The sequence below is a fragment of the Marmota flaviventris genome, chromosome 1 (assembly GCF_047511675.1).
Source record: "Marmota flaviventris isolate mMarFla1 chromosome 1, mMarFla1.hap1, whole genome shotgun sequence".
Classification (NCBI taxonomy): Eukaryota; Metazoa; Chordata; class Mammalia; order Rodentia; family Sciuridae; genus Marmota; species Marmota flaviventris.
In genome coordinates, this window is record NC_092498.1 from 210821286 (window position 1) to 210847329 (window position 26044).

The window sequence follows — 26044 nt, forward strand, 5'->3', positions numbered from 1 at the left end:
GAAGCAGTAATGCGAGAACGCAATCGCCAGTCCAATTTGCTGGGAGCCTAGGAAAAGCTAAATTTCCACCACACATAAAGACTGTACCATTAGGGGGACAAATGGGCGGAGTAGGTGAGGAGTAATTCTTTACTAATGAGCAGTTTCCAAAAGAAGAGATTCCAACATCAACATCATAGGTATTATTTTGCATCATGCCCAGAAGGCATGACATAAAACCACCTAGAGGCTGCACCTTAAAGGGCAGCCCAGATTGACATGTGTTGTCATCATCAATGGTATAATTGATGGGAACCGCCAATGGCATGACTGCACCTGCCGTCATGCAGAGCCAGCAATCACCAGCAAGGGTAGGGTTGGAACTGTTAAGTAAAGAAAAGGTAGTTTCTAGGATATCTAATGTATTGGCATCTAAATCAGGAAGCTGGGATTTGGGCAATATCAAGGGGTGGTATGTAGGCTTAGGAATCTCCGGCTTTAAAAGCTTAATCACCTGAAGGTGTTTGATAGCATCAGTGGGTCCCCCTCCATCAGAGATTCCGATGGGGGCCTGCATGGGCCAACAGGAAGGTTTACCCACGACGCCCTCATATCCCGCTTCCGTTAACTGAGTCGTGATGTCTTCCCCTCTCCGGTCACCAAGAAAAGGAATGTAATTATAAGTGGTCCCCCATTCTCCACGGGTGTTAGTTAGGATGGCCTCAAAATACTGTTTTCCTTGATTATTAACACAAATTGAGGCCGATGTATAACAGGAGATGTGCATTGCAGGGGTGTAATGACAAGTGGTGGAACAGCTTCCAAGAGTCTCGGTCGGATTAGGGACAACAAGTCCGGGCTTATTAACATATACCCATTTTGGTTGTTTAAATCCTCCGATGTTTTCATTGAGTTCAGCCGACATATAGGCTACTTTAGTCCCACAATCAATGCTCTGGATATAACCAGAGGGGGCCGAGTGCCGGGGCCCTCCCTTACACTTACAAGGGGCTCCAAAAAGATATTCATGAATATTCCCAGGTGGGGGGTCAAGCCCTCCTTCAACCAACCTGTCCAGAAGGAATGCCACAAGTGGGGTCCAGTTCATGAGGTGTGTCTTGGCACTCACTTGAAGGGGTGAGAACAACAGTGGCAGGATCAGCCATCTTGGGAACTTCATTTTGTCTTGAATTTTCATTCACCGGTCTGGTGCAGCGCTCCGGGATCCAAATGGGCTTCTCAGTTCCTGGGGGAAAAACACATATAGCTCCCCTCACTCTAGCTAAGAGTGGAGCCGGGGGTTGCCACTTTCCGGTGGATAAATCTTTCCACCTTATTTGAGCATCTTGTACAGTGGGAGGGGAAAAGTGGCGTTGTGCAGCCGTGTGCCCTCCAGTGTCAGTGAGTAAAAAATTTAAAGTAAATAAGGTTATGCTTAGAAGTGCTTGTGGTCCCTGACAATTCCGGTATATTTTCCCCTCTTTTGTTTTTTGTAAATAAGTTTTTAAATGTTGATGGGCTCGTTCCATGATAGCCTGTCCCTGTGGATTATAAGGGATTCCAGTCTTATGATTAATTTCCCATTGGGTGCAAAACCGTTGAACCGCCTGGCTTACATATGCGGGACCATTATCGGTTTTGAGGCATCGTGGGGTGCCCATGGAGGAAAAGGCTTTTAGAAGATGACTGATTACGTCCTTAGTCTTCTCTCCAGTATGTAAGGTGGCAAAAATGAAGCCAGAATATGTGTCAGTGGAAACATGTATAAAGGAGAGCTTACCAAAGCTAGGGAAGTGTGTAACATCAGTTTGCCAGACATCATTAGGTTGTAGTCCTCTTGGATTAACCCCAAGGGAAGGAGAATGAATAAATGGTGCACAGGTTGGACATAATGAGACAATTTGTAAAGCCTGGTCTCGTGAACATCCTGTGTGGAAGCGTAAAGACTGTGAATTTAAATGAAATTTGTTATGGAATTGTAAGGCCTTATCATATTCGGTCGTCACACAGGAAAGGCCAACAGCATGAGTAGTAGTGTCTGCTTTTGTATTGCCCTCTGACAAAGGTCCAGGGAGCCCTGAATGGCTTCGGATGTGGCCAATGTATAGAGGATCTCGTCTAGCCCAAATGAGAAGCTGAACTACCTGTAGTTGTTCTGTGATGGTGGATTGCTTTCCAATATATGATGCTGTTTCTATGACTAGAGCCAGATTGGCTACATACAAGCTGTCAGTATATACATTAAGAGGAATAGAACTATAGACTTTGAGAGCTATGATTAAAGCTTCAACTTCCGCCTTTGGGGCTGATTGACCTGACACAGGTTGTCGGAGAATTTGAGATCCATCAAAAACGACGGCAAATCCATTCTTGGCCCCATCTGTATATACAGTTTGGGCCTTTGGAATAGGTTCCCTTTTCATAATCTTTGGGAAGATAATGGGACACCTTTTAAAGCTCTCCAAAAGTCTATGTTTAGGGAAGTGATTATCAATTTGACCCTTGAAGCTGCACAGGAAAAGACACCAAAGGTCATGTTCTTGTTGTAACTTGTGTATCATATCTTGAGTGTAAGGTTGAATAAGTATGTCAAAGGTTTTTCCAAACAATGCATCACCCAAATATTTAGCCTTCCAAATTAAGTTAATAACTAGCTCATAAAAGGGAGTCAATACCCGGGGGTTAGAAGCCGGCAAGTGGACCCAATAAATGGGACCCGTTTGCCAGAACACTCCTGTGGGAGTAATTTTAGAAGGTAGAACTATAAATGACAAGGGCAGAGAATAATCTATCGGTGTAATCTGCATGTCCTGCAGAGCCTCTTCTATTAGCCTCAGTGCTTGTAAGGCTTCTGGTGTAGGTACTCTACACGACGTAGGAGAAGGATCTCCTCACAAGAGGTCATACAGGGGTTTGAGCTCTCCAGTTGGAATATGAAAGGAAGGGCGCAGCCACTGTATTTCTCCGAGGAATGTCTGCCACTGATGTAAAGTTTTGAGCTGATTTATCTGGAACTGGGGTCTCTGGGGAAAGATTCCTATGTTATTAATGATGTATCCCAAATAATTGTAAGGGTGTTGAAATTGCACCTTTTCGGGTGCTATGATCAGCCCTGCCCCTTTTAGAAGGGATTGGAGGACTTCATAAGATTGAAGAAGCCTTTCTTTCTTGGGCCCTGCCAGTAAGATGTCATCCATATAATGAATGAGGTAGAGCTGTGGGAACTGCTGTCGAAAGGGTCGCAAAACCTCAGCTACAAAATATTGGCACATTGTAGGACTATTAGTCATCCCTTGAGGTAGGACGGTCCATTCATACCGTTGGTAAGGTTCCCTAAAGTTTGTTGAAGGCAAGGAGAAAGCAAAACGCTTTCGGTCTCGTGGGTCTAAGGGAATAGAGAAGAAACAATCTTTTAAATCTATGACAATAAGATGCCAATCCTTTGGGATAGCAGTAGGAAAGGGTAGCCCTGGTTGTAAGGGTCCCATGGGTTGCATAGTTTTATTAATAGCTCGTAGGTCCTGAAGAAGTCTCCACTTCTTAGACCCCTTTTGTATAACAAAAATAGGGGTATTCCAAGGGGAGGTAGAGGGCACCATGTGTCCTAACTTAAGCTGGTCTTGAACTAATAGGGAAGCGGCCTGTAATTTGTCCTTAGTTAGGGGCCACTGTTCTACCCACACAGGGTCATCTGATAACCAAGTAATGGACAGTGGAAGTGGCTGCATTTCAGTGGCCCCTAGGATAAATTTCCCAGTCCTCTTGGGTCTCTTCCCCGCCGGGTAACCTGTTCTGCTGGATCCACGGGTGATATTTTGCCCTCATGTCTCTTTCCTAGTCCCCTTCCAGGGATCCATCCCATGTCTAGCATTGCATCATTAACAAAGTCATTATTTCCTTTCAAAGTCTGGGTAGTGAGAATAGCCCCCATTTGATGAAGCAAGTCCCTCCCCCAAAGGTTCGTGGGGAGTCCAGTCACCACATAAGGCTGGAAATGGCCACTATGTCTTTTGCCATCTCTCCATTTTAAAAAGGAAGCACTTCTTTTTGGTTGGGTCTGTCCTATCCCCTGTAATATGGCCGAGGGAGTCTGGAGGGGCCAGGCAGGTGGCCATTGTTTTTCAGAAATGACAGAGACATTCGCCCCCGTATCTAGTATTCCCTTGAAAGCCTTGTTTTGTATCTCAATAGTCAGGTTGGGACGCGAATCCAAATGAGCTACCCAAAAGGCCTGGGGAGTTCCAGTGAAGCCAAAGCTGCCATTGCCCCGGGACCCACGGAGGGTGTGCCCAGGAATGGAAGCTAAGGGTAGCAGCAGCAATTGAGTTATATGCTCCCCGGGGGGAAGAATAACAATTCCTTGGGTAGCTTCTACTACTATTTTTATTTCTCCCTGATAATCAGCATCAATAACCCCCGTAAGAATCTTTAAGCCCCACTGAGGTGCGCTACTTCGTCCCAACACTAGTCCCATTGTCCCCTCTGGCAGGGGCCCAAAAACCCCAGTAGGCAGCGTCTGAGGTCCCATTTGGGGAGTTAATACAGCTCGGGAGGTGGAACTGAGGTCCAGTCCTGCGCTTCCTGGTGTTCCCCTGGGGAGTTCCCAGATAGAAAGGGGTTGGTCAGTGGGAGGCGGCGGAGATGCCCACTCCCCGGGGCACTGTTCTGTCCCTGCATTGCCCCGTACACTTTGGCTTCCGGGGCCCGGGGCGGGCCTTTGCTCCCGTTTCCCGACGGTATTGGGTTACCCTGGATGTCAAATTTTGACCTGCACTCATTGCTCCAATGATTTCCTTTATGACATCTAGGACAAATTCTAGGCATCCCTCTGTTAGCACCCTCGCTCCTTTTTGGGCAGTTTCTCCTTATATGTCCCTCTTTCCCACACTTAAAACACCCCTTAGAGTGGGTTCCCCTGTTATCAGCTTTTTGCATTCCAGTATTAAGGGCAGCAGCCAAAACCTGACCAGTAATATGAGGCCCATCTATATCTTTGCATGCTCGAATCATGTCATCTATACTTTTGGCCCGGGAGGACTTAATAGCATTTTGGCAATAAGTGTTAGCGTTTTCATATGCCAGTTGTCTAATAAGTGGCATAGCCTGTTCCAGATTAGGGAATATTTTTCTAGCAGCCTGCATTAGGTGGGCTATAAAGTCCGAATAAGGTTCAGAGGGCCCTTGAGAGATCTTGGAAATTTTTGTTTCAGTTTTAGAAATGGGCAGGGCTTTCCAGGCATGGACTGTAGCTGAGGCTATTTGAGCATAAACACCTGGGTCGTAACTAATTTGTTGGCCTATGGTGGCATATTGCCCAGTTCCTGTTAACATTTCAGCATTTCGCCGTTGATGGCCCGCATTTAGGTTAATCTGAGCCAGCTCGCGGCACCTTTCATGATATTCACTTTTCCACAATAAGAAATCCCCTCCAGACAACACAGCCCTGCAAAGTTGCTGCCAATCACTGGGTATCAGTTGACTGGCTGAGAAAGACTCGAAGAGGGTCAATGTGAAAGGGGCATGAGGTCCATAATTAATGACCGCCTTCTTAAGCTGTTTTATGTCCTTGAAGGCTAGGGGGACATGGGCTCTGGCCGGCTGTCCATCAGCATTGGCGTTTTCAATCATTGGAAAAACTTGAGCCGCTCTAGAACCCCAGTGGACCCCCGCCCGTCTAGTAGGGGCGTCCTCATTCCAATCAGGATTATAGGGAGGAGGTGCGGCAACTGAGGGGGCCCTAGGCACCCTCACATTTGCCCTTTTAAGGCAATGTTCTAATTCCTTTATCTCCCTTTCTAATCCCTCCTCTTCCTCAGAGAGAGAACTGAGGTCCTCAGGATCCTTTTTGGGCTTAGAAATCTGGAGGCGTTTCCTACCCCTTGAGCCCGAGTCCTCAAGAGGACCCTCATCCTTTAAGGATTCTGCCATTTGCTCCTCCTGCACCTGATTAAGGGCCTGTTCACATTCAGCAAGTTGATCCTTGATCTTTACTTTATCTGTTAATAAAGCATCCTTTACCAACCTCCATAAGGAAAAGGTGGCAACTGGGACACTATCCGAGCCCTGGTCCCTCAATAATTTCTGAAGGTCATGCCTCACCAGGTCCCAGTCACTATTATTAAGAAATCCTCCTGTCAGAAACCAAGGACAAGCCTGGGCAATAATTTCAACGAATTCGGTTGCAGTCTTAGTTTTTATTCTTGTTCCTTGTGTATTTAACAGCTCTTTTAGTTCGTTGGCCAGACGAACCTTCGCTGTTGAGTTACCCATGGTATGCACCCTGTCTCTTTAAAATATCTTTAAACCAATCCTCCCCCTTCCTTCTTAGAAGGTGAGCCCCATCCGCTTACCCCTGCTTTCCGGATCTCGGTGGAACCTCCAATTGCCGCGTCCGGCCAAGGGAGCCGAGTCCGGCGAGGGACGGCGAGGTTAAAAGACACACAGGACACCAAGGTTCTTCATCCAGGAGTCAATAATAATCTTTATTGCTAATACACCTTTTTTTATACCCCAAGCAGCAGAAGTGGAAAACTACCCAAAAGCAGGAGGGAGAGGGGAGAAATTTAGTTTCAACATCTATTATTGTCAGGTACCGAAACCTCCCTTAACAATAAGTCCATCAGACCAGAAAAGGTCAAGGCATTCCCGTGGGATACATATGTCTCAGACGGACAAGCAGGAACAGAAAAACCGCAAGTTCGCCATGGCCTTGTGAGCTGGCCACACTGGCATGCAGAACAAACTAGTGGAGGTAGGACTCCAGGGGCCAGGGTGGACCTGCTGCCAACAGGTAGGCCACACCCAAGGGCACAGTAAGAGAAGGGGACACACACAAGGCACTTCCATGGAAGATTCTATCCTAAACAGGGCAAGGGGTTATATTACAAAGGAACAGGTGAGCATAGCTTCATCCATGGGGCTGTAGCAAGACACACCCATTTCTGTGACTGAGCGCCTCAGCACCCAGCTGGGGAGTGTAACTCAGTCACCGGTAAGGTTGGCCTCCCACGCTGGAGTGTGAGAGGTGTGGATGGCGATTGTTCGTGAAGGTGGACCAGTAATCTCTGCACTGACAGTGAGGCCACATACAGAGGACTACACTGTGGCCGCCTCCATGGCCGTGGATGGGTAATAGGGAAAACAGCTCTGGAAAGACATTTGGCACTGTGTCCAAACCAAAGTCATCAGTGCCATGTAACTGCCCATTGTCCGCTCTGATTTCCGGGTGATGACCAGGCTGATCAATTGGCAAAGATATGATGGCTGGAGGAACCCCCAGCAGAGGAAGTTGCCACTTGGTTACATCAAAAAGCATGCAGGGCAGCTGTGATGCGCTGGGTGCTGCCTATAAAGATGTCTGGTGTTGCTGCTGCAGGCCAGAACGATCTTGCCTGGTCTCAGCACTACCCATCATGACCGGATGCCATCAAAGGGCATATCAAATGAGGTGAAGTCCCTCTTCAGTGCTGGCAGAGAGAGCACATTGGTTCTCTCCCATTACCAGAAGGGGCCAAATATGCTTTGAGCCGAGTGGACACAATTATAGGCTTGATGCAAAAAAGCCAATCAAAGGACCACTAGTAAGGGGTGATATGAGGGCCAAGTATGGCATACCACAGGTGGATCGGAGTGACCAAGGAACTCAGTTCACAGGTCATGACATACAACAGTGGGCTCAACACCAGGTCATGTTGTGGATTTCCCATCTGCCTTGTGAACCAACAGGATTAATTGGATCTGGTTTAATTGGAACAATGAATGGCCTTAAAGACTGAAAATAACTCTGTGCAGGGATGAACTACTCCTCTGTAGGAGGCAAGAAGGCATTAAATGAAGAACACAGACATCATCAGACTGCAATCATTTCTATGTTAATAGGTCCATGGCCACCACCATTAAGATTAAAGATAAAGGACAAATCACGGAACTTTTTCTCAAACTGGCCTGGAACAGCTTACTGTTGCTGGATCCTCAAGATCGCACCTGAGATAAGCAGCCTTAGCCACAGGCTAACATTCTTCCTGCCCCCAAGAGGTCAGTAAAAGGATACTACAGGGTTCCTTTTACTGACCTCTTGGGGGGAGGGAAAATGTTCAAAATCTGGAGGTCCATTTTCAGAATACAGTATTTAGCCTTAAATGTAATATTGGGATGTAAGAAAGGCAGCCAGAAGGGGAAATAGAACAGAATGGAAAGCAAAGTTATTAAGAGTTAAAAATCGAATGGGTGTAACTCTATATGCAAGGAGCACAAAAAGTTTCACCTGAGTTTTGATTAGAATACTATAAAGGGGCTGAGGATGTGGCTTAAGTGGTAGCACACTCGCCTGGCATGCGTGAACACTGGGTTCGATCCTCAGCACCACCTAAAAATAAAATAAAGATATTGTGTCCACCAAAAACTAAAAAATAAATATTAAAATTTTTTTAAAACACTGTAAGAAGAGTAAAGTATCTAATCTTATTAAAAAGGAGTTGGGGGCTGGGGATGTGGCTCAAGTGGTAGCGCACTCGCCTGGCATGCGTTCGGCCCAGGTTTGATCCTCAACACCACATACAAAAACAAAGATGTTGTGTCCGCCGATAACTGAAAAATAAAAATTAAAAAATTCTCTCTCTCTCTCTTTAAAAAAAAAAAAGGAGTTGGGCTGGGATTGTGACTCAGTGATAAGAGTGCTCGTCGAGCATGTGAGAGGCCCTGGGTTCGATCCTCATCACCACATAAAAATAAATAAATAAATAAAATATATTGTGCCCAACTACATCTAAAAAAATAAACATTTAAAAATAAAAATAAATAAATAAAAAGAGTTATTTGGGCTGGGATTGTGGCTCAGTGATAGAGTGCTTGCCTGATGTTCATGAGGCACTGGGTTTGATCCTCAGCACCAAATTAAGTAAATCAATAGAGGTATTGTGTCCATATAACTAAAAATATATTTGAAATGAAGGAATTTGTCTAAATTCAGAATTCAGAAATTTCATAAGGATTATTTCAGAATATGAGAAAGGATCTGAAACTAAAAAAAATTCAAGAAAATTATAGATATGAAAACATATTTTAGTTGGAAACTTGGAAGGAAAAGAAATGTTTCTGAATGAGAATATATTTTATATGACAAAGTAATATTTTTGTGCTAAAGTTCAAGGGGAAAGAGAGGAACTAAGGGTATAAACAAGTTGTAATGTGTCTAAGTTGCAGAAGGTTTGTGGAAGGTAAATCTCAAGAAACCTGTGAATGTGATGAAGTTGGCTATAATTAGAACAGTCAGTTAAAATTAGGGGATTTTCTAAGGTCAAATTTTAAAGCAGTGGGCTGGGTTGTGGCTCAGTGATAGAGCACTTGCCTCACACACATGAGGCACTGGGTTTGATCCTCAGCACCATGTAAAAATAAGTAAATAAAATAAAGATAGTGTCCATCTATAACTAAAAAATATTTAAAAAAATTTAAAGCAGTGATATGAAGCAAAGTCTAAAACATTGATCTGTTCCTCTCTATCAAGATAACTTATTGGGGCTGGGGATTTGGCTCAAGTGGTAGCGCGCTTGCCTGGCATACATGCGGCCCAGGTTCGATCCTCAGCACCACATACAAACAAAGATGTTGTGTCCGCCGAAAACTAAAAAATAAATATTAAAATTCTCTCTCTTTAAAAAAAAAAGATAATTTCTTGCATCTATTAGGGTTGGTTTTTGGTTTGTTTGTTTGTTTTTTGTACCAGGAATTAAACCCAGGGGGGACCTTGGGTCTGACAACACCTGGAGCCACAGCCAGTCAGCTGACAGGGACCCACAATGCCCTTATGACATCAGCAATGAAGACTTCTTCCCCAGATAGCTGCCGGGTGGCACCCGGCAATTGGCATCAGCAGGTCAGCATCGCTGTGGGTGACGCAGCACAAACTGGCTCAGAAAGAGCTCCTTGCTGCCATCCCAGCTCACCTCAGGGGCGTGGGGCACTGGCTTGCAGAACATTCTAGATTGGGTGAAAATCTGCTGCCCCTGTTCAGAAAGAAGAAGTGGTTGAGTTTTCATACCTCCCTTCCCAAAGGCTTTGTGTAAAGGGGTTATAAGGAACTCAGGACACCTCGAGGACAGCCAGGACTCGACAGGTCACTGGGCATGAGTGAGCCACTCACCCCGATTCATCTCTGCAAGCTGTGCCCTTGGTTGGGGATGGGTTTCCAGCAAAGGCCGCTGCAGAGGGCTAGCTCCTCGCCCCCCTGCACAGTGACATCTTCTAGCGAGAACTCTTGAAACCCAAGTGCCTTGCTGTTCTGATTTCCCAGGCTTTGCATAAACCTCTGAAGCTGGGGGAGGAAGCTCATTCCTGCTGGTCTTCCCCACACTGTTGAAAAACAGCTGACCTGGGAGGATTTGTGGTGAATGATATTTCAGGGCCTGATGGTTTTAAGTGGAATTATGATCAGTTCCTTACTAGCATTTTGCTAAACACGAGTGATGATCCTGGCATTTGCTGCATATAGAAACAACTGTGCTGACCTCGTTCCCCTCTATGGATCTCAGGACTTGCGGAGGAGAGAAGCAGAGAGGAAGGAGGGGGAGTAGGGACAGGGTCTTCATTGTCCCCTTTTGTAACTGAAGGGACAGTAGCCTCTGAAAACCAACATTTTCTGTCCCCTTGCTCCCTGAAAAGGAGGGTAGGTGGTAAGAATGGCCTCTGTCAGTGTGGAGAGCAAAACCATTGAACTCCCACTTGGTTGATCCCAATGTCAACAGGACTTGAGTAACTGGGTGCATAATAATCACGTGAAAGGAAAAATAAAACCGGCAAGAATGGGTGAAAAATACAAAGTCCACGGTCCATTTTCAGAATATAGTATTTAGTGGGATGATATCAAACTAAAAAGCTTCTTTGCAGCAAAGGAAACAAAAATGTGGAGAAAAAGATTCACTCAAACATTGCTAGTGGGACTGAAAATTGGTACAACCACTCTGGAAAGCTGTACGGAGATTCCTCAGAAAACTTGGGATGGAACTGCTGTAGGGACAGATGAGGCAGGGCACTAAGATAGCAGGAAACAGTTTTATTTGACTGCAGCCAGGTTCAGAGGGCAGTGCTTTCACTCTAATCAATCATTCCCCTGAACCCCGAGTTAAGGGAGTTTCAGAACTTTATACCCAGCATGTAAGGGGAGGGGCTCAGAAGTTCACAGTCTGCAGAAGTTCACATAAAAGCAGTTTCTTCTTTCTCTGTTCTTGGCAAGTTAACCCTTCAAGGGCAACACCTGAGAAGGGAGAGCTTCTTCTCCCCTTTCTTTCCTTCCCTCCCAGCTGTTACCATGGAGCCCAATTGATAATTTCTCTTAGAAATGTTGCCATCCCTGTGAAGCCCAGGTCAAGGCCAGAGGCCTTGTTAAAGGATCTTTTTTTTAAATCACATTTTGCATTTGCAAACACACTTCTACAAACTACTATACTGGACAAATTTTTGTGAAAAACTAGTAAAAGGATGTTCAGCACTTGGAGTGCTGATTTCTTCCAGGCCAGTGGCCAAGTAAAATAAAGCAACACGAAAATAGGAAGTTTACCTACATTGAACTCTTTTGCAGAGACTCTTTTGCTGATACTCCTAAACTCAATTATGGTGAAGATATCTGGAAAAGCTTAGTTAAGATTTTCTGTGGAGGAGGAGGTGCCACTACAGAACCACCCTTTGACCCAGTTACCCCCAAGTGTGCTTGCTTACCAGGCTTTGGTGGTAGTGCACCCTTCTTTTGCAGAAGGAAATCTTGCATTGCTGAACTACTTCTGAGTACATGTCTGTTTTCTTGTGACACCCCTGTATTTTTTTAAAATATTTTATTTCTTTTTAGTTGTAATTGGACACGATATCTTTATTTTGTTTATTTTTATGTGGTGCTGAGGATTGAACTCAGGTCCTCATACATGCTAGGCGAGCGCTCTACTGCTGAGCCACAATCCTACCCCCCCCCCATATTTTTTTTAATTGTTGCCGCAGTCTGGCTGGGCATAAATAACCGAGCTGCCAAAAAGCCTTGTAGGTTCAAACAGCAACTCTTTATTCCCGAACTCTCACTGGCACTCTACACACACTTCCCGAGAACACACTCCTTCCACCCGGAACCCGCCCCCCCCCCCAACTCCAAAGTAGCTAGCGGGTGCCCCAGGCAGCAGGATCTGCCCTAATCCCAGAGCCGCCCTATTTCCGCCCCCCCCCCCAGGAGCCGCCCTAATCCCAGAGCAGGGTCACCTTTCAACCATTCCCTCTAGCAAAATGCCAGGCCTCATTCCCACTAAACTGTGGCTCTCAACAAATTGTCAATGGACCTTTATTTTATTTATTTATATGTGTTGCTGAGAATTGAACCCAGTGCCTCACACATGCTAGACAAGCACTCTGCCGCTGGGCCACAACCCCAGCCCCAGACACCCCCAGTATTTCTAACAAATGTACTTTAAGTTTTTAAAACACTGCTATTTTCTCTTGGGATGCTGAAAGACCCAGAATTCTCTGGGTGTCACTATATAAATAACTTGGTGGGCAGGGGCATGATAATTGTGTTTAGCACAACAGCAAGTCAAGTGAGAAGAACAGGAGAAAAAAATATTTTCCCCTATTAGAGAAGACATTCTGGTTTAATAAAACTGTAAAAATAGGCTGCCTCTCCTCTGATTTAGGGAACAATCAGTTCCCCACTCTGAAGGCTGTGAGCCCTGTTATCAGAAGGAAAGTTCATTTTATAAAATCTCTCATTTTGATGACTTCCTCCTTTTATTTAATTTCTTGAATTAGATTCATCTCAGCTCAGATGGAAGCACCCCGAAAACGTCTGGCCATGACATTGACTAACCAGCAGCCCACTGTTCTCTTGGGGCTTTGAGGATTCCACAATGTTAATGGTCACCTGGTCAGGAGCCCCACAGGATAGAGCTGTCATTAAAACTAACTGTGGGGGGCTGGGGATGTGGCTCAAGCGGTAGCACGCTCGCCTGGCATGCGTGCAACCCGGGTTCGATCCTCAGCACCACATACAAACAAAGATGTGTCTGCCGAAAACTAAAAAATAAATAAATAAATATTAAAAATTTAAAAAAAAACAAAACTAACTGTGGGCCAGGCATGATGGCACATGCCCATAATCCCAGCAGCTCAGGAGACTGAGACAGGAGGATCATGAGTTCAAAGCCAGCCTCAGCAAAACTGAGGTGTTAAGGAATTCAGTGAGACCCTGTTTCTAAATAAAATACAAAACAGGTCTGGGGGCGCTGGGGTTGTGGCTCAGTGGTAGACTACTTACCTTGCACGTGTGAGGCACTGGGTTAGATCCTCAGCACCACATAAAAATAAATAAAATAAAGGTATTGTGTTCATCTACAACTAAAAAAAAAGATAAAATAAAAAATTTAAAAAGGGCTGGGGATATGGGTCAGTGGTTGAGTGCCCCTGAGTTCAATTCTGGTACCAAAAAAAAAAAAAAAAAAATCAAGAAAGTTAAAAGATCATTTGGTTTTTTTATGCTGTGTTGGTGGGAATGGAACACGCTGTAGCCAATGTGGAAAAGAGGATTGAACCCAGTGCCTCACATGAGCCACTGAGCCACAACTCCAGCCCCTCTTTTTTTTTTTTTTTTGTACTGGGGATTGAACTCAGGAGTATTTGACTACTGATCCACATCCTCAGCTGTTGAGGGCCACAGCTGAGTCAGGATGACACATGGCATATTGCCAGAAGGGAGTGGTTGAGAGGTGATGCCAGCGAGCCATTGAGATGATGATGGTTATGTTAAGCTGTGTATTCAATTTTATATTTGACCTTTACTGTCCGGCAATAGGGAGGCTCTTGCTGTCTCCAGCTCCCACCCGCCGGCTACTTTAGAGTTCCGGTGGAGTTCTCACGGGGTTCTGGGGAGAGTGCCAGCTGACCCCAGTGGAGGGTGAGAGTGTTCCTGGGGAGCGTGTGTGGTGTGCTGGTGGAGTTCGGCAATAAAGAGTTGCTGTTTTGAACCTACAAGTGCTTCCTGGTGGCTCGGTTATTTGTGCCCAGCCAGATTGCGGCACTCAGCTCTATTTTGTATTTTATTTAGAGGGTCTGAGTTGCTTTGTGCTTTGCAGTTGCTGAGGCTGGCTTTGAACTTTAGATTCTCCTGTCTCAGCCTCCCAAGCTGCTGGGATTACAGTCATGTGCCACTGCGCCTGGCTAACCATACATTCTTACAGATTTTATGACCAGGAAAAATTATTCTTATCTCCCAGGATTTGGGGATCTGGTCTGTGAAGAGTCACAAATGTCTCCCCCTTCAGGATAAGTTGGGTCCCTCTTATCAACATTATTTCAGGCCTGCATTTCTTCTGCAGATAACAGGTAATTTGGTGAGAAATGTGACATATTCTGTTGATTTAAGCCAGGGAAGGCTGCAGGTAAATTGCTTCTTGGAAAGGAAAACATGTGGGGGTCAACCCAGTGGGCCCATTTTATAGAATTAGTCCCCTAAACTTGTGTTCTCACCATTCTCATCTGTCTGTACCTTATCAATATATAGAGAGGACTTTATATTATATGAAATGTGCCAATCTGATAAGAACAAATACTGTAATCCCTTTATATGAAGTACTCACGGTCTAATTTTTTTTTTTTTTTTTGAAGTACTGGGGATTGAACTCAGGGGTACTAGACCACTGAGCCACATCCCCAGCCCTATTTTGTGTTTTATTTAGAGACAAAGTCTCACTGAGTTGCTTAGTGCCTCATTGTTGCTGAGGCTGGCTTTGAACTCTCAATCCTCCGTGTGCCACCACTGGCCCCAGAGTCTGATTCAGAGTCAGAAAGAAACACTGTGGTTTCAAAAGATTGAGTAGAGTGCCAAATAATTTCTTTGGGCCGTGTGGTGTCCTAAGGTTTGAACCCAAGGCCTCTGGCATGCTAAGCAAGCTCTCCTATTACTGAGCCGAATCCCCCAGTTCAGAAGTGGAGAGTTACTTAAAATAAGTATTAAGTTTCAGTTTGGGAAAATGAAGAGTTCTGGAAATCGGTTTTGCAATATTTAAATATATTTAACCCCAGAGAAGACACTTAAAAATGTCCTGAGGACAGGGGTCAGGGGTTGGGCGGGGCTCAGTGGTAAACAATTTGCTTAGCCTGAGGGCCCAGGGCTACACCCCGGGCACCCCACCACACCCCAGCCTAAGCCAACTACGCGACCTCATTCCCGGCTTTCAGTCACAGCCTAGGGGGCGTGGCCACGGAGGATGCCCACTCAGTATTGGGGCTGGAAAGCCTTGCGGGGCGGCTGCGCATGCGCCGGCGCACTCAGCTATAGGTTCTGGCCACGTCCGGAATTTTCAGTTGGTTTCTGGGTTGTGCTCCTTTGTCGCGCTGTGACCTTACAGCTATTGAAGGACCCGAAGGAAGACTTTGGGAGACCCCAAAGGCGGGAAAATAGAAATGGTGAGTGCTGAGTTGGGGGCCCCGAGTCGAGGGAAGACGGAGGTTGGAACGCCCCGAACCGGCCTGGGGCGACGCCGCCTCCGCGCGCCGGCTCCCGAGCCGGGCCGAGTCCGCCGCGGCGCCGCTCCCCGCGCGGTGACCGCCGGCCCGGGGCCCTCGCCGGGCAGCTCCGCCCGCGGCCCCGCGGCTCCCGACTGTGCCGTGACGGAATGGGGTCCTGTGTCTGGGAACTCATCGGGGTCACAACTGAAGTGACCGAGGCGAGCGTTTTCTCGCTCCGGGATGGATGCCTGCGGAGGGGGCGTTTCTTTGCTGCCCGGGGGAAGAAAACGCGTCGTCCCCACAGGCTTGACCCGGGCCCGCTGCCCCAGGGAGGCCCCAGCCTAGGGCTCTCAAGTTTGGGGACGTCCTTTACCTCTGCATTGGAATTGTGGGGAAGCAAGACCCTGTCGCAAGTCAGAAGTTTTGCATCTCTTTCCTTGGGTCCACCCCTTAATTCTAGTTTTCCTTTGCACTTGGAAGTTTTTATTCAGTTGCGTGATTGTGTGCAATGTTTAGTTTTGTGTGGGAGGAGATAAACCGATCGCGAGATGAGATGCCAGAAAGGGAGAAAATTCTGAAGCCGAAACTTTTTTTTTTTTTTTTTTTTTTTTAAGGAGAGAGAACCTCAAGATGTGAGATCAAGCTGGGGAATCTAGTTGAGTGGTAGATGGTTTGCCTAGAGAGGCTCAAGACCCTTATGTGAGATCAGGGTACCAGGGTATTTAAGTTCTCCCCCCCCCTTCCAGTCCGTGGCACTTCAAAAAAAGTTAAATCACTTTTTTTTTTTTTTGCATGTGAATGTCTATAGAGCATTTTCAAAATTAAAAAGTACACTATTCATAAGAGGATTGAATCCCCTAACTCCTTTTATATGCAGTGTTGGAAATCGAATACAGAACCTCAGACACACTGCATTCTGTTTTTTTTTTTTTTTTTTTAAGAGAGAGTGAAAGAGGGAGAGAGAGAGAGAATTTTAATATTTTATTTTTTTAATTATCGGTGGACACAACATCTTGGTTTGTATGTGGTGCTGAGGACCGAACCCGGGCCGCACGCATGCCAGGCGAGCGCGCTACCGCTTGAGCCACATCCCCAGCCCTGCATTCCTGTTTTGATTAATTTATTTTTCTAGGTGCTACTGATGTAGGGGGGTGGCTGGCCCATGGTAGGCAACTGCTGTACCACAGAGTTCTGTCCCCAGCTCTGAACTACTGTTTTAAGTGATATGATGAAATCTACTAAACTCAATGTATATCTCTGAGAATTCTAGTTTATTTAAAGGGTTGATTTCCAAGCCCTAATGTGTACTATGCTACCTGTTCCTGATAGTATCATTCAGTGAAAGGAAAAACAATGATGCTCTTTTTGATTTGTTAGAAAGAAACTTGATTTTTTTTTTTGTGTGTGTGTGTGTGTGTGTGTAAGCCTGTTTGTGGTATTGGGGATTGAACCCAGGGCCTTGCATGTGCTAGGTAAGTGCTCTACCACTGACTTGATATCCCCAGTCCTTTTTTATTTTGATACAGGATCTTGCTAAGTTGCTCAGTTTAGCCTCAAACTTTCTTTCCTCCTGCCTCAGCCTCCTGAGTGGCTGGCATTGCAGGTGTGTGCCAGTGTATTTGGGAAAACTTGAAATGTTTGTAGTTCCATTACTTTTTTTTTTTTTTTTTTTTTTTGGTACTGGAGATTGAACCCAGAGGCACTTTACCATTGAGCCACATCCCCAGCCCTTCTTATTTTGAGACAGTGTTTCACTAAGTTGCTTAGGGCCTCCATAAATTACTCAGACTGGGCTGGAACTTGCAGTCCTTCTGTTTCAGCCTCCTGAGTTGTTGGGAATACGGTTGAGTGCCACTGCTTCCAGCCTGTAACGCTTCTAAAGATTAAATCTTAGAATTGTTGCTGTGCAAAAAAGCTGAATTTTCAGGGGCTGGAGCTGGGGCTCAGTGGCAGAGCGCTTGCCTAGCATGTGCGAGGCATTGGGTTCAATTCTCAGCACCACATATGAATAAATGAATAAAATAAAGGTCCTCAACATCTTTTAAAAAAGAGATTTTTTTTTTTTTTAAAGCTGAATTTTCAAAAGCCAAAGGAGCTGGACATATCCCAGCTACTCCTGACACTGAGGCAGGAAAATTACAAGTTCGAGAGGTCAGTCTGTGTAAATAAGTGAGACCCCTCCTTTCAAAAATAAAAAGGGCTGAGGGTGTAGCTCAGTAGTAGAGAGCTTACTTAACATGGGGGAGGCCCTGGGTTCAGGCTGAATACCACCAAAAAAAAAAGAAGAAGAAGAAGAAGAAGAAGAAGAACAGGAAAAATAGTTAATAAAAAATAGTATTGAAAGCAGAATGTGGCTTATATAGATTTATTTTTCATAATAATACAGTCAAGCCAGGTGCTATAGTGCACTCTTGTAAGCCTACCTATTCAGGAATCTGAGGCAGGAGGATAGAAAGTTCTAGGCCAGTGTTGGCAACATAATTAGACCCTAATTCAAAAAATAAAACTCTTGGATGCAAGTAATTCCCCTTCCCTAGCCTCCAGAGAAGCTTAGACCATAGGCTCTTTCCAAGCCTGTCCTGACTCTTTTTTCCCCTTTAAATTAGTTTGAGTAGATACTGTTTTTTTATTGATATTTTCACAAACTAGCTTTTGGTTTTGTTAACTGTCTAAATTGATTTTCCTCAAATTCATTCATTTCTTTTCTAACTTATTTATGTTTTTGTGCTTTACTCTGGGTTTAATTTGCTCCTTTTTTTTTTTTTTTTTTTTGGTTTTCTGAGGTAGACAGATATTATTGGTAATAGGTTTCTTTACTGTATGTGTTCAGTAGCATAAATGTCACTCTAGGTACTGCTTTTGTGGCATTTCAGGAATTATGTTAATTATTATTTTCACTTCCCCAGTGTCCTTGGATATCCCTCTGCATTTTTTTTCACATCAGTTTTGGAAGGTCATATTGGCATATCATTGAGATCATTGTTTCTTTACACATTTGCATAGTTTTCATGAGCCCCTAAAAGGGTATTTTTCATATTTGTTGGACTGCATTTTATTGCTTTTATTACTTGTTTGTTTGTATCTTTTTCTTTTTCTTTTTTTTTTTTTTTTTTTGGTATAAGGGATTGAACTCAGAGGCACTTAACCAGTGAGCCACATCCCCAGCCCTTTTTATTTTCTATTTTGAGACAGGGTCTTGCTAGATTGCTCAGGACCTCACCAAGTTTCTGAGGCTGACTTTGAATTTGTGATCCTTCTGCCTCAGCCTCCTGAGTTGCTGGGATTATAGCCACTACACCCTGATATTACCTTTTGATCCTTAGAATTTTCATGTGTCTGCTTGAAATTACCCAGGTATTCTTGCAAATTGGTTAGTGTTTCTGATAGAAACCTCAGCATATTTCCAGGAGCAGTGGTGCACACCTGTGCAGTGTGCTGCACACTTTCTAGCTACATGGAAAGCTGAGGCAAGTAGATGCAAAGTTAGAAGCCAGCCTGGGCACCTTGGTGAGGCACTGTCCCAAAATTTTAAACAGGTTGGGCAGTTGGGCATAGTAGCACATACCTTTGTGTGATCCCAGGGACTTTGGAGACTGACAGGAGGATGGCAAGGGACTCTGGAGGCTGAGACAGGAGGATGTCAAGTTCAAGGCCAGCCTCAACAATTTAGTGAGACCTTGTCTCAAAATAAAATACAAAAGGGGCTGGGGATGTGACTCAGTAGTAAAGGCCCTTGGGTTCAATCTTCAGTTTGCACTCCCTCCCCCACAATAAAGGAGGTGGCTGGGCAGCCTCTGCAACTTACTGACACCTGGCCTTTAAATAAAGTAAAAAGGCCTGGGAATGTAGCTCAGAGAAGTACCCTGGGTTCAATCTGTCACTATGTGCCTAGCATGTGTGATGCCCTGGGGTCAATCCCCAGTAACTGCCCTGCCCCCATACACATGCACCTCACCATATTAGTCTTGTTAGGCTTGTTTTTTTTTTTTTTTTTTTTAACTTTTTTTAATATTTATTTTTTAGGTGTAGATGGACACAATGCAACACCTTTATTTTTATGTAATGCTGAGGATTGAACCCGGGTCCCACCCGTGCTAGGCGAGCGCTCTACCGCTGAGCCACAGTCTCAGCCCCTTGTTAGGTTTGTTTTAAATTTCTGGTCTAATGGTCCCCAGATCTCTTCTATATCTGAACTTGGTTCTGGAGCTTGTCTTCTCTTCAGACTGTGTTTGGAAAGTCTTTAGTATGCGTCATACATTCTTGTTGAATACTGGACATGCTGTACTTGAGAAAAAAGAGTGGAGAGCCTCAGGCCTTTAATATGAGGTTTTAGGTTTATCCTTCTCAGTTTAGCCGAGTTATTGTTTTCTTTTTTCTGTGGCATTGGGAATTGAAGCCACAAGTGCTCTACCACTGAGCCACATCCCCAGCCCTTTTTATTTTTTATTTTGAGACAGTCTTTCTGAGTTGCTCAGGCTGGCCCTGAATTTGTGATTCTCAGTTTCCTGAGTAGCTGGGATTATAGGCGGGAACCACCGTGCCTGGCCTGATGGTGCTATTGCAATGTCAGAGTATAAAATTTCCTGGTTTTGCTTCACCTTTCTCTCCCCTAGTATTGCTAAACTTTGGTAAAGATGTTCTAAAACCTGAAAGATGGGGAAAGAAATGGTAAATTTTTTTTCACTGTATTTCACTATTATTAAAGGGAAATCCTAATGACATACTAGCAAGATTTGAAAACATTCTCAGGGCTTTGGACCCAGGGCCTCCTGAATCCCGGGCAAGTGCTCTACCACTGAGGTACACCCTCAGCCCTAGAGGCACATTAAATAGCTGGGAACACTTTCAGTGGCATGGAGTCCCTCACACAGCCCAGGCCTTACTGCAACTTGGATTTTCACAGGTCTTCTGGTATCTCATGTTTCTTGGTGAGAATAGTTTTTTCAAATTTGTTTTTATTTTAATTTTACATTTTTAGTTGTAGATGGACACAATACTTTTATTTATTTTAATTTCTTTATTTTTGTGTGGGGCTGAGGATCAAATCCCAGTGCCTCACATATGCTAGGCAAGTGCATTACCACCGAGCTACAACCCCAGCCACAAGAATAGATCTTAAGGATGTATTTATTCATTATAACCATATTCTGATCAGTTCTGTGTTTCCTACACAGCTAGGTAATGTACTATATAATGCGGAAATGACAGTCTCTTACAAGGGGTTGATTGCCTTAAATTTTTATTTCATTTCAGTAGAATTCCTCTCATTTATTCAAGGTGAATTGGGGGCCACTATTAGAAGGCAATCAGACATTCATTGACCACAGTGGAAGTGAAGAAGTAAATGTCTGTGTGTTCATGATTCTGCTAAATTTTATAAGAAAGTGAGATTTGGTGTTCTGACAACCCAGTTAAACAGAGAATGTTTGCATGTCATAGGGATTGAGGGCAGATCCACAGTGCTGTCATTCTCACCCACCCTTTTGCACACATGTGGGATGTTTTAGGACTCAGTGGCCTTTGAGGATGTGGCTGTCAAGTTTACCCAGAAGGAGTGGGCTTTGCTGGATTCCTCACAGAAGAAACTCTACCGAGATGTGATGTGGGAAACCTTCAGGAACCTGGTTTTTGTAGGTAAGAATCACTTCATTTCTTTTTTCTTTTTTTTTTTAAGTTTTTTTTTGTAGTTGTAGGTGGACAGCATGCCTTTATTTTTATTTGTTTGTTTTTTTTTTAATGTGGTGCTGAGGATTGAACCCAGTGCCTCATACATGCAAGGCAAGCACTCTGCCCTGAGCTACAGCCCCGGACCTCATTTCTTGATTTCTTGATTAAGTTAAGAAGAGAGCAAGAGGTTTTTTTGGTGTTTTGTTTGTTTGTTTATTTAGCCGGGGCACACTTTACCTCTCAGCCCTCTTTATTATCATTATTATTATTTTTTGAGACAGGGTCTTACTAAGTTGCTTACAGCCTCTCTAAGTGGCTGAGGCTGGCCTTAAACTTGGAATCCTCCTGCCTTAGCCTTGCATTGCTGGGATCATGGGTGTGTTCCACCCCACCTGGCTAAGAGTTTTTTGATCATCAATTTATCAAGAAAGATTTCTAAGATTTGAAGGGTGGAAAAGGGGTTACTTTGTGTCTGGGTCACAGCTAATTATGATCTAGAACTTCATGATTTTTCAGTAATTTATGATGATTTTTCTGGGTATGAATTTTAGGGAAGAAATGGAGAGACCACAACATTGAAGATGATGACAAAAGTCAGGGAAGAAATCGAAGGTGAGTTACCGTCACAAGAAAAGACAGTCTTCCAGTGCCATAGCACTTCAAAAACAAGCAGGCAAAAGCAGTAAGCCCAGGGTTGGGGCTGTGGCTCAGTGGTAGAGCACTTGCCTAGCAGATGTGAGGCATTGGGTTTGATTCTCAGCACCACATAAAAAATAAACAAATAAAGGCATTGTGTCCATCTATAACTAATACAAATATATTTTTTTAAAAAGTAAGTCTGTTGTGCGGAGACTACTCAGAAAACACACCAAGTCCGAGTTTGAAATAATTTGAAGGATTTTTATTTCGCCTATTTTGCCAATTATACCTGGCCAGGGACTGAGTCTAACAGAGTCCAAGTGGCTCTCTGAAAGAACAGAATTTTCTGGCCTGTACCTTTGGAATTTAAGAACGAAAACCATGGCTCAGGGACTTTTCTTATCATCATGAAAGCAAGCCAATCACAGAAAATAAAACAGCGGTTAGCAGAACAACTCACACAACTGCATCTTGGGTTTAAGCAGGTGTTAGACAACCGTATCCTGGGTTCAAGCAGGTGGTCAGTGGGAGTAAAAATCTACTTCAAAGTCATATAGGTCACCAAGACAACCATATCCTGGTTCTAGTACAGTTTGTGGGGTCCAAAGTACATAAGACAATATAGTTTTTTTAATTTAGCAGAAAACAGCTTTCATTTTGTTTTCTCAGAAATGGGTCCTGCAGCTGTCTCTTCATGGGAGTAGTAACAGAAAAACTAAGGTGGAGACTAGAACAGCTGAGATGGAGTCCCTGTGGCCGCACCTGTTTGCTCATCTAGCTATACTGACTCCATTCTTGCTACTCCAACAGGGAGGGAACTATTAAAAGTAAAAGTGCCGGGTAGTTTTACCATGGCAATTGCTTTACATTACCAGTATTAGTAACTTTTTTAAAAAATATTTTTATTTTTATTCTTTTTTTTAGTTATAGTTGGACCAATACCTTTATTTTATTTAATTTTTATGTGGTGCTCAGAATTGTGAACCTAGGGCCTCACCACCTGGTGAAGAGTTTCTTGATCATCAACTTATCAAGAAAGATTTCCTAGATTTGAAGGGTGGAAGAGGGGTTACTTTGATAAAAATGTTAGTCTGGGTCACAGCTAATCATTCATCTAGAACCTCATAATTATTCAGTAATTTATGATGATTTTTCTGGGTATGAAAAACCCAGAAAATAACCCAGTGCTCTACCACTAAGCCACAACCCCAGCCCAGTATTAGTAACTTATTTATGCTTTCTTAAGACGATAGTTAACTTATGGCCTACACACACATATTTACCTATCATTTTATTTCTGTTATCTTATCAAAATCTTACTTCTGTAGTCTATAATCTATACCTATAATTTATTGATTGTATTGATCAGTTCACACCACAACCAGTCCAGATTATAGTTTATTGTCAGAAAATTTTCACCTAAAATGACTTTGTAAAAATGTCATAGATGTTCAGATGTTCAGAGGCACCATGAGTGTAAACAATGTGGCAAGGCTTTTTTTGTTCACTTCAAAACAGAGTTAGGAAACCCCATGGACAAGGATTCCTGTTTTGATGTAGAGGTGGTAGAGTACTTTTCCAGAGCATTACATACATAAGTAATTTTTTTTTCAGTATTAGAAATTAAACATAGGGACTTGGAGATGCTAGGCAAGCATTGTACCATTGAGCTACACCCTATCCTTGTTTACTTTCAAATAGTTTAGACAGGGCAGGAAATGGATACTTTCTCTGAAAATGTTGAAATATGAACCTAACAACTGTTAAATATATATATATATATATATATATATATATATATATATATATATATATGTATACATATAATTATTAATAAAAAAGTAAAATAATATATATGTGTATGTATTTATATATAATTATTAATAAAAAACCTTTGACAATGTGATAATCATTTTTTTGTGAAAGTTATATGGTAAAGAGACCTTGTGGAAAGGAAAGAATGTAATCAAGGTAGAGAAAATTTCATCCAGATTTCAAATCTCAGTCTCACCAAGAAACTGTGACTTGTGCAACCCATGTAAATGTAGTATGTGTGGAAAAGTTCACACATCTGTCATTCTTTAATAGGTGTATCCGATCTCATGCTGGGCACAGACCATATGAGTATCAGGAATGTGGAGAGAAGCTATATATATGTAAGAAGTGTGGTAAGAGTTTCATTTGTCGCAAGTTCTTCCGGGCACATGCAAGGACTCATACTGAAAAGAAAGCCTTTGAGTGTAAACAGTGTGGCAAAGCCTATAGTTATCGCCATTGTCTACAGAACCACGAAAGTATTCATACTGGAGAGAAACCGTATAAATGTAAACAGTGTGGCAAAACTTTCAGATTACTCGCTTTCTTTCGAACACATGAAAGAACTCATACTGGAGAGAAACCCTATAAATGTAAAGAATGTGGGAAAGCCTTCCTTTATTATGAGACTTTTCAGGGACACATGTTCGTTCACACTGGAAGGACATCTTTTAAATGTAAGGAATGTGGGAAAGGCTTCGGTAGCATTGGAGCCTATCGGGGACACAGGAACATACACACTGGAGGGAAACGCCACCAGTGTAAGCACTGTGGGAAACACTTCCCATATTATGCAAAGTTTAAAAGACATGAAAGGAGTCACACTGGAGAGAAACCTTATCAATGTAAGCAATGTGGCAAATCCTTCAGTATTTCCATAGACTTTAGATGCCATGAAAAGAGTCATACTACAGAAAAACCCTACAAATGTACAGAATGTGGTAAAGAGTACAAGTATCCACAGAGCTTTCGATTGCATAAGAAAACTCATACTGGAAAGAATCTTCACAAATGCCAGGAATGTGAGAAATCTTTTGTTAGCTTTGCAGCCCTTCAAGTACACAGGAGAACACACACAGGAGAACGACCTTATGAATGTAAGGGATGTGGAAAGGGTTTCCTGACAAAAAGTCAGTGTCGAGTGCATGAAAGAATTCATACTGGAGAGAAACCCTATAAGTGCAAACAGTGTGGGAAAGCATTCAGATACTCCAGCTCCTTTCGGGTACATGAAAGAATCCATAGTGGAGAGAAACCCTATCGGTGTCAACTCTGTGGTAAAGCCTGCAGCAGTTCAAATGGAATTCGAGCCCATGAAAAAACTCACACTAGAGAGAGGCGCCATGAGTGTAAACAATGTGGCAAGGCTTTTGCCAACTCCTATACTCTTCGAGTACATGAAAGAACTCATACTGGAGAGAAACCTTATGAATGTAAGCAATGTGGGAAAACCTTCACTTATTCCAACTGTCTTAAACTGCATAAAAACTCGAGCTGTATAGAAGCCCTCTGAATGTGAATTGTGTGGTACAGTCACTTCAGATGTTGCAGTTATATTTGAGTACACGAGAGAAGTCACACCAGAGAAAAGCCCTGTGGAAGTAAACAACATAGGAATTCCTTCATTTACTCAAGTGACATTGGAGAACACAGAAGATATCATGGGACAGAAACCTAGTGCATGTAAGCTGGTGGTAATGGCACATGCCTGAAATTTCAGCCACATGGGAGATTGAAGCAGTGGGATTCCATGTTCACGGCCAGCCTGGGCAATTTAGGGAGACCCTGTCATGAAATAAAATATGGACTGGAAATAGGTTCAGATAGGTATATGGAGCATGTGTAAAGCCTAGGGATTAATCCCCAGTATCCCCCCCCCCCCAACATAAAAGAGTAAAGGAAAACCTTATACATAAAAACAACATGGAATAGCTAAGTACTTCTGGCTTTTTCAGTTGCACAAACAAGTTCATAGTGGAAAGAAACTATGAAATATGAGGAATCTGGGAAATCCATCACACAACCTTTGGCAGACACTTGAGTATGTGTATTAGAAATATTTTAAGTGTGAAGAATGTTGGAAATTTTTCAGTCATCATGGTTTTATTATTTTCTTTTTCTTCTCAGGACTGGGATTGTCTACCACTATCTCCAGCCTTTTTAAAAAATTAAAATTTGGGGATGGTGTCACTGTGTTGCCCAGTCTGATGTTGAATTTCTGATTGTCTTGCCTCAGCCTCCTGAGTAGCTGGAGCTACAGGTGTGCACCATCATACCTAGCTAAAAGTTTTACAATTGCTTTCAGTCATTTGGCAAGTCCATCTGGACAAAAGTGCAGTAAATGAATTATGGAAAGCCTAATGCAAATCATTTCATCATATAATCTTCAGAAAGTTCACAGCATGGTTAGTAACATAAATGTTTTAAATATACTATCTTTATTTGTGGGCATTTTTTAAAGTAGCTTTTT

At 43.4% G+C, this 26044-nt stretch overlaps 1 protein-coding gene across 3 annotated transcripts in view; it reads left to right on the plus strand.

Moving 5' to 3' along the window:
* The first annotated feature begins 15288 nt into the window (after positions 1-15288).
* Positions 15289-26044, plus strand: part of LOC114107842 (zinc finger protein 709-like) — a 48581-nt gene continuing 37825 nt past the window's right edge. For all 3 annotated transcript variants that reach the window (XM_071602367.1, XM_071602362.1, XM_071602371.1), the window contains exons 1-3: positions 15289-15411; positions 20961-21087; positions 21672-21732. In XM_071602367.1, coding sequence (XP_071458468.1) covers positions 15409-15411; positions 20961-21087; positions 21672-21732 — 191 coding nt within the window. In that variant the 5' untranslated portion in view covers positions 15289-15408. The remainder of the gene's footprint in view (positions 15412-20960; positions 21088-21671; positions 21733-26044) is intronic.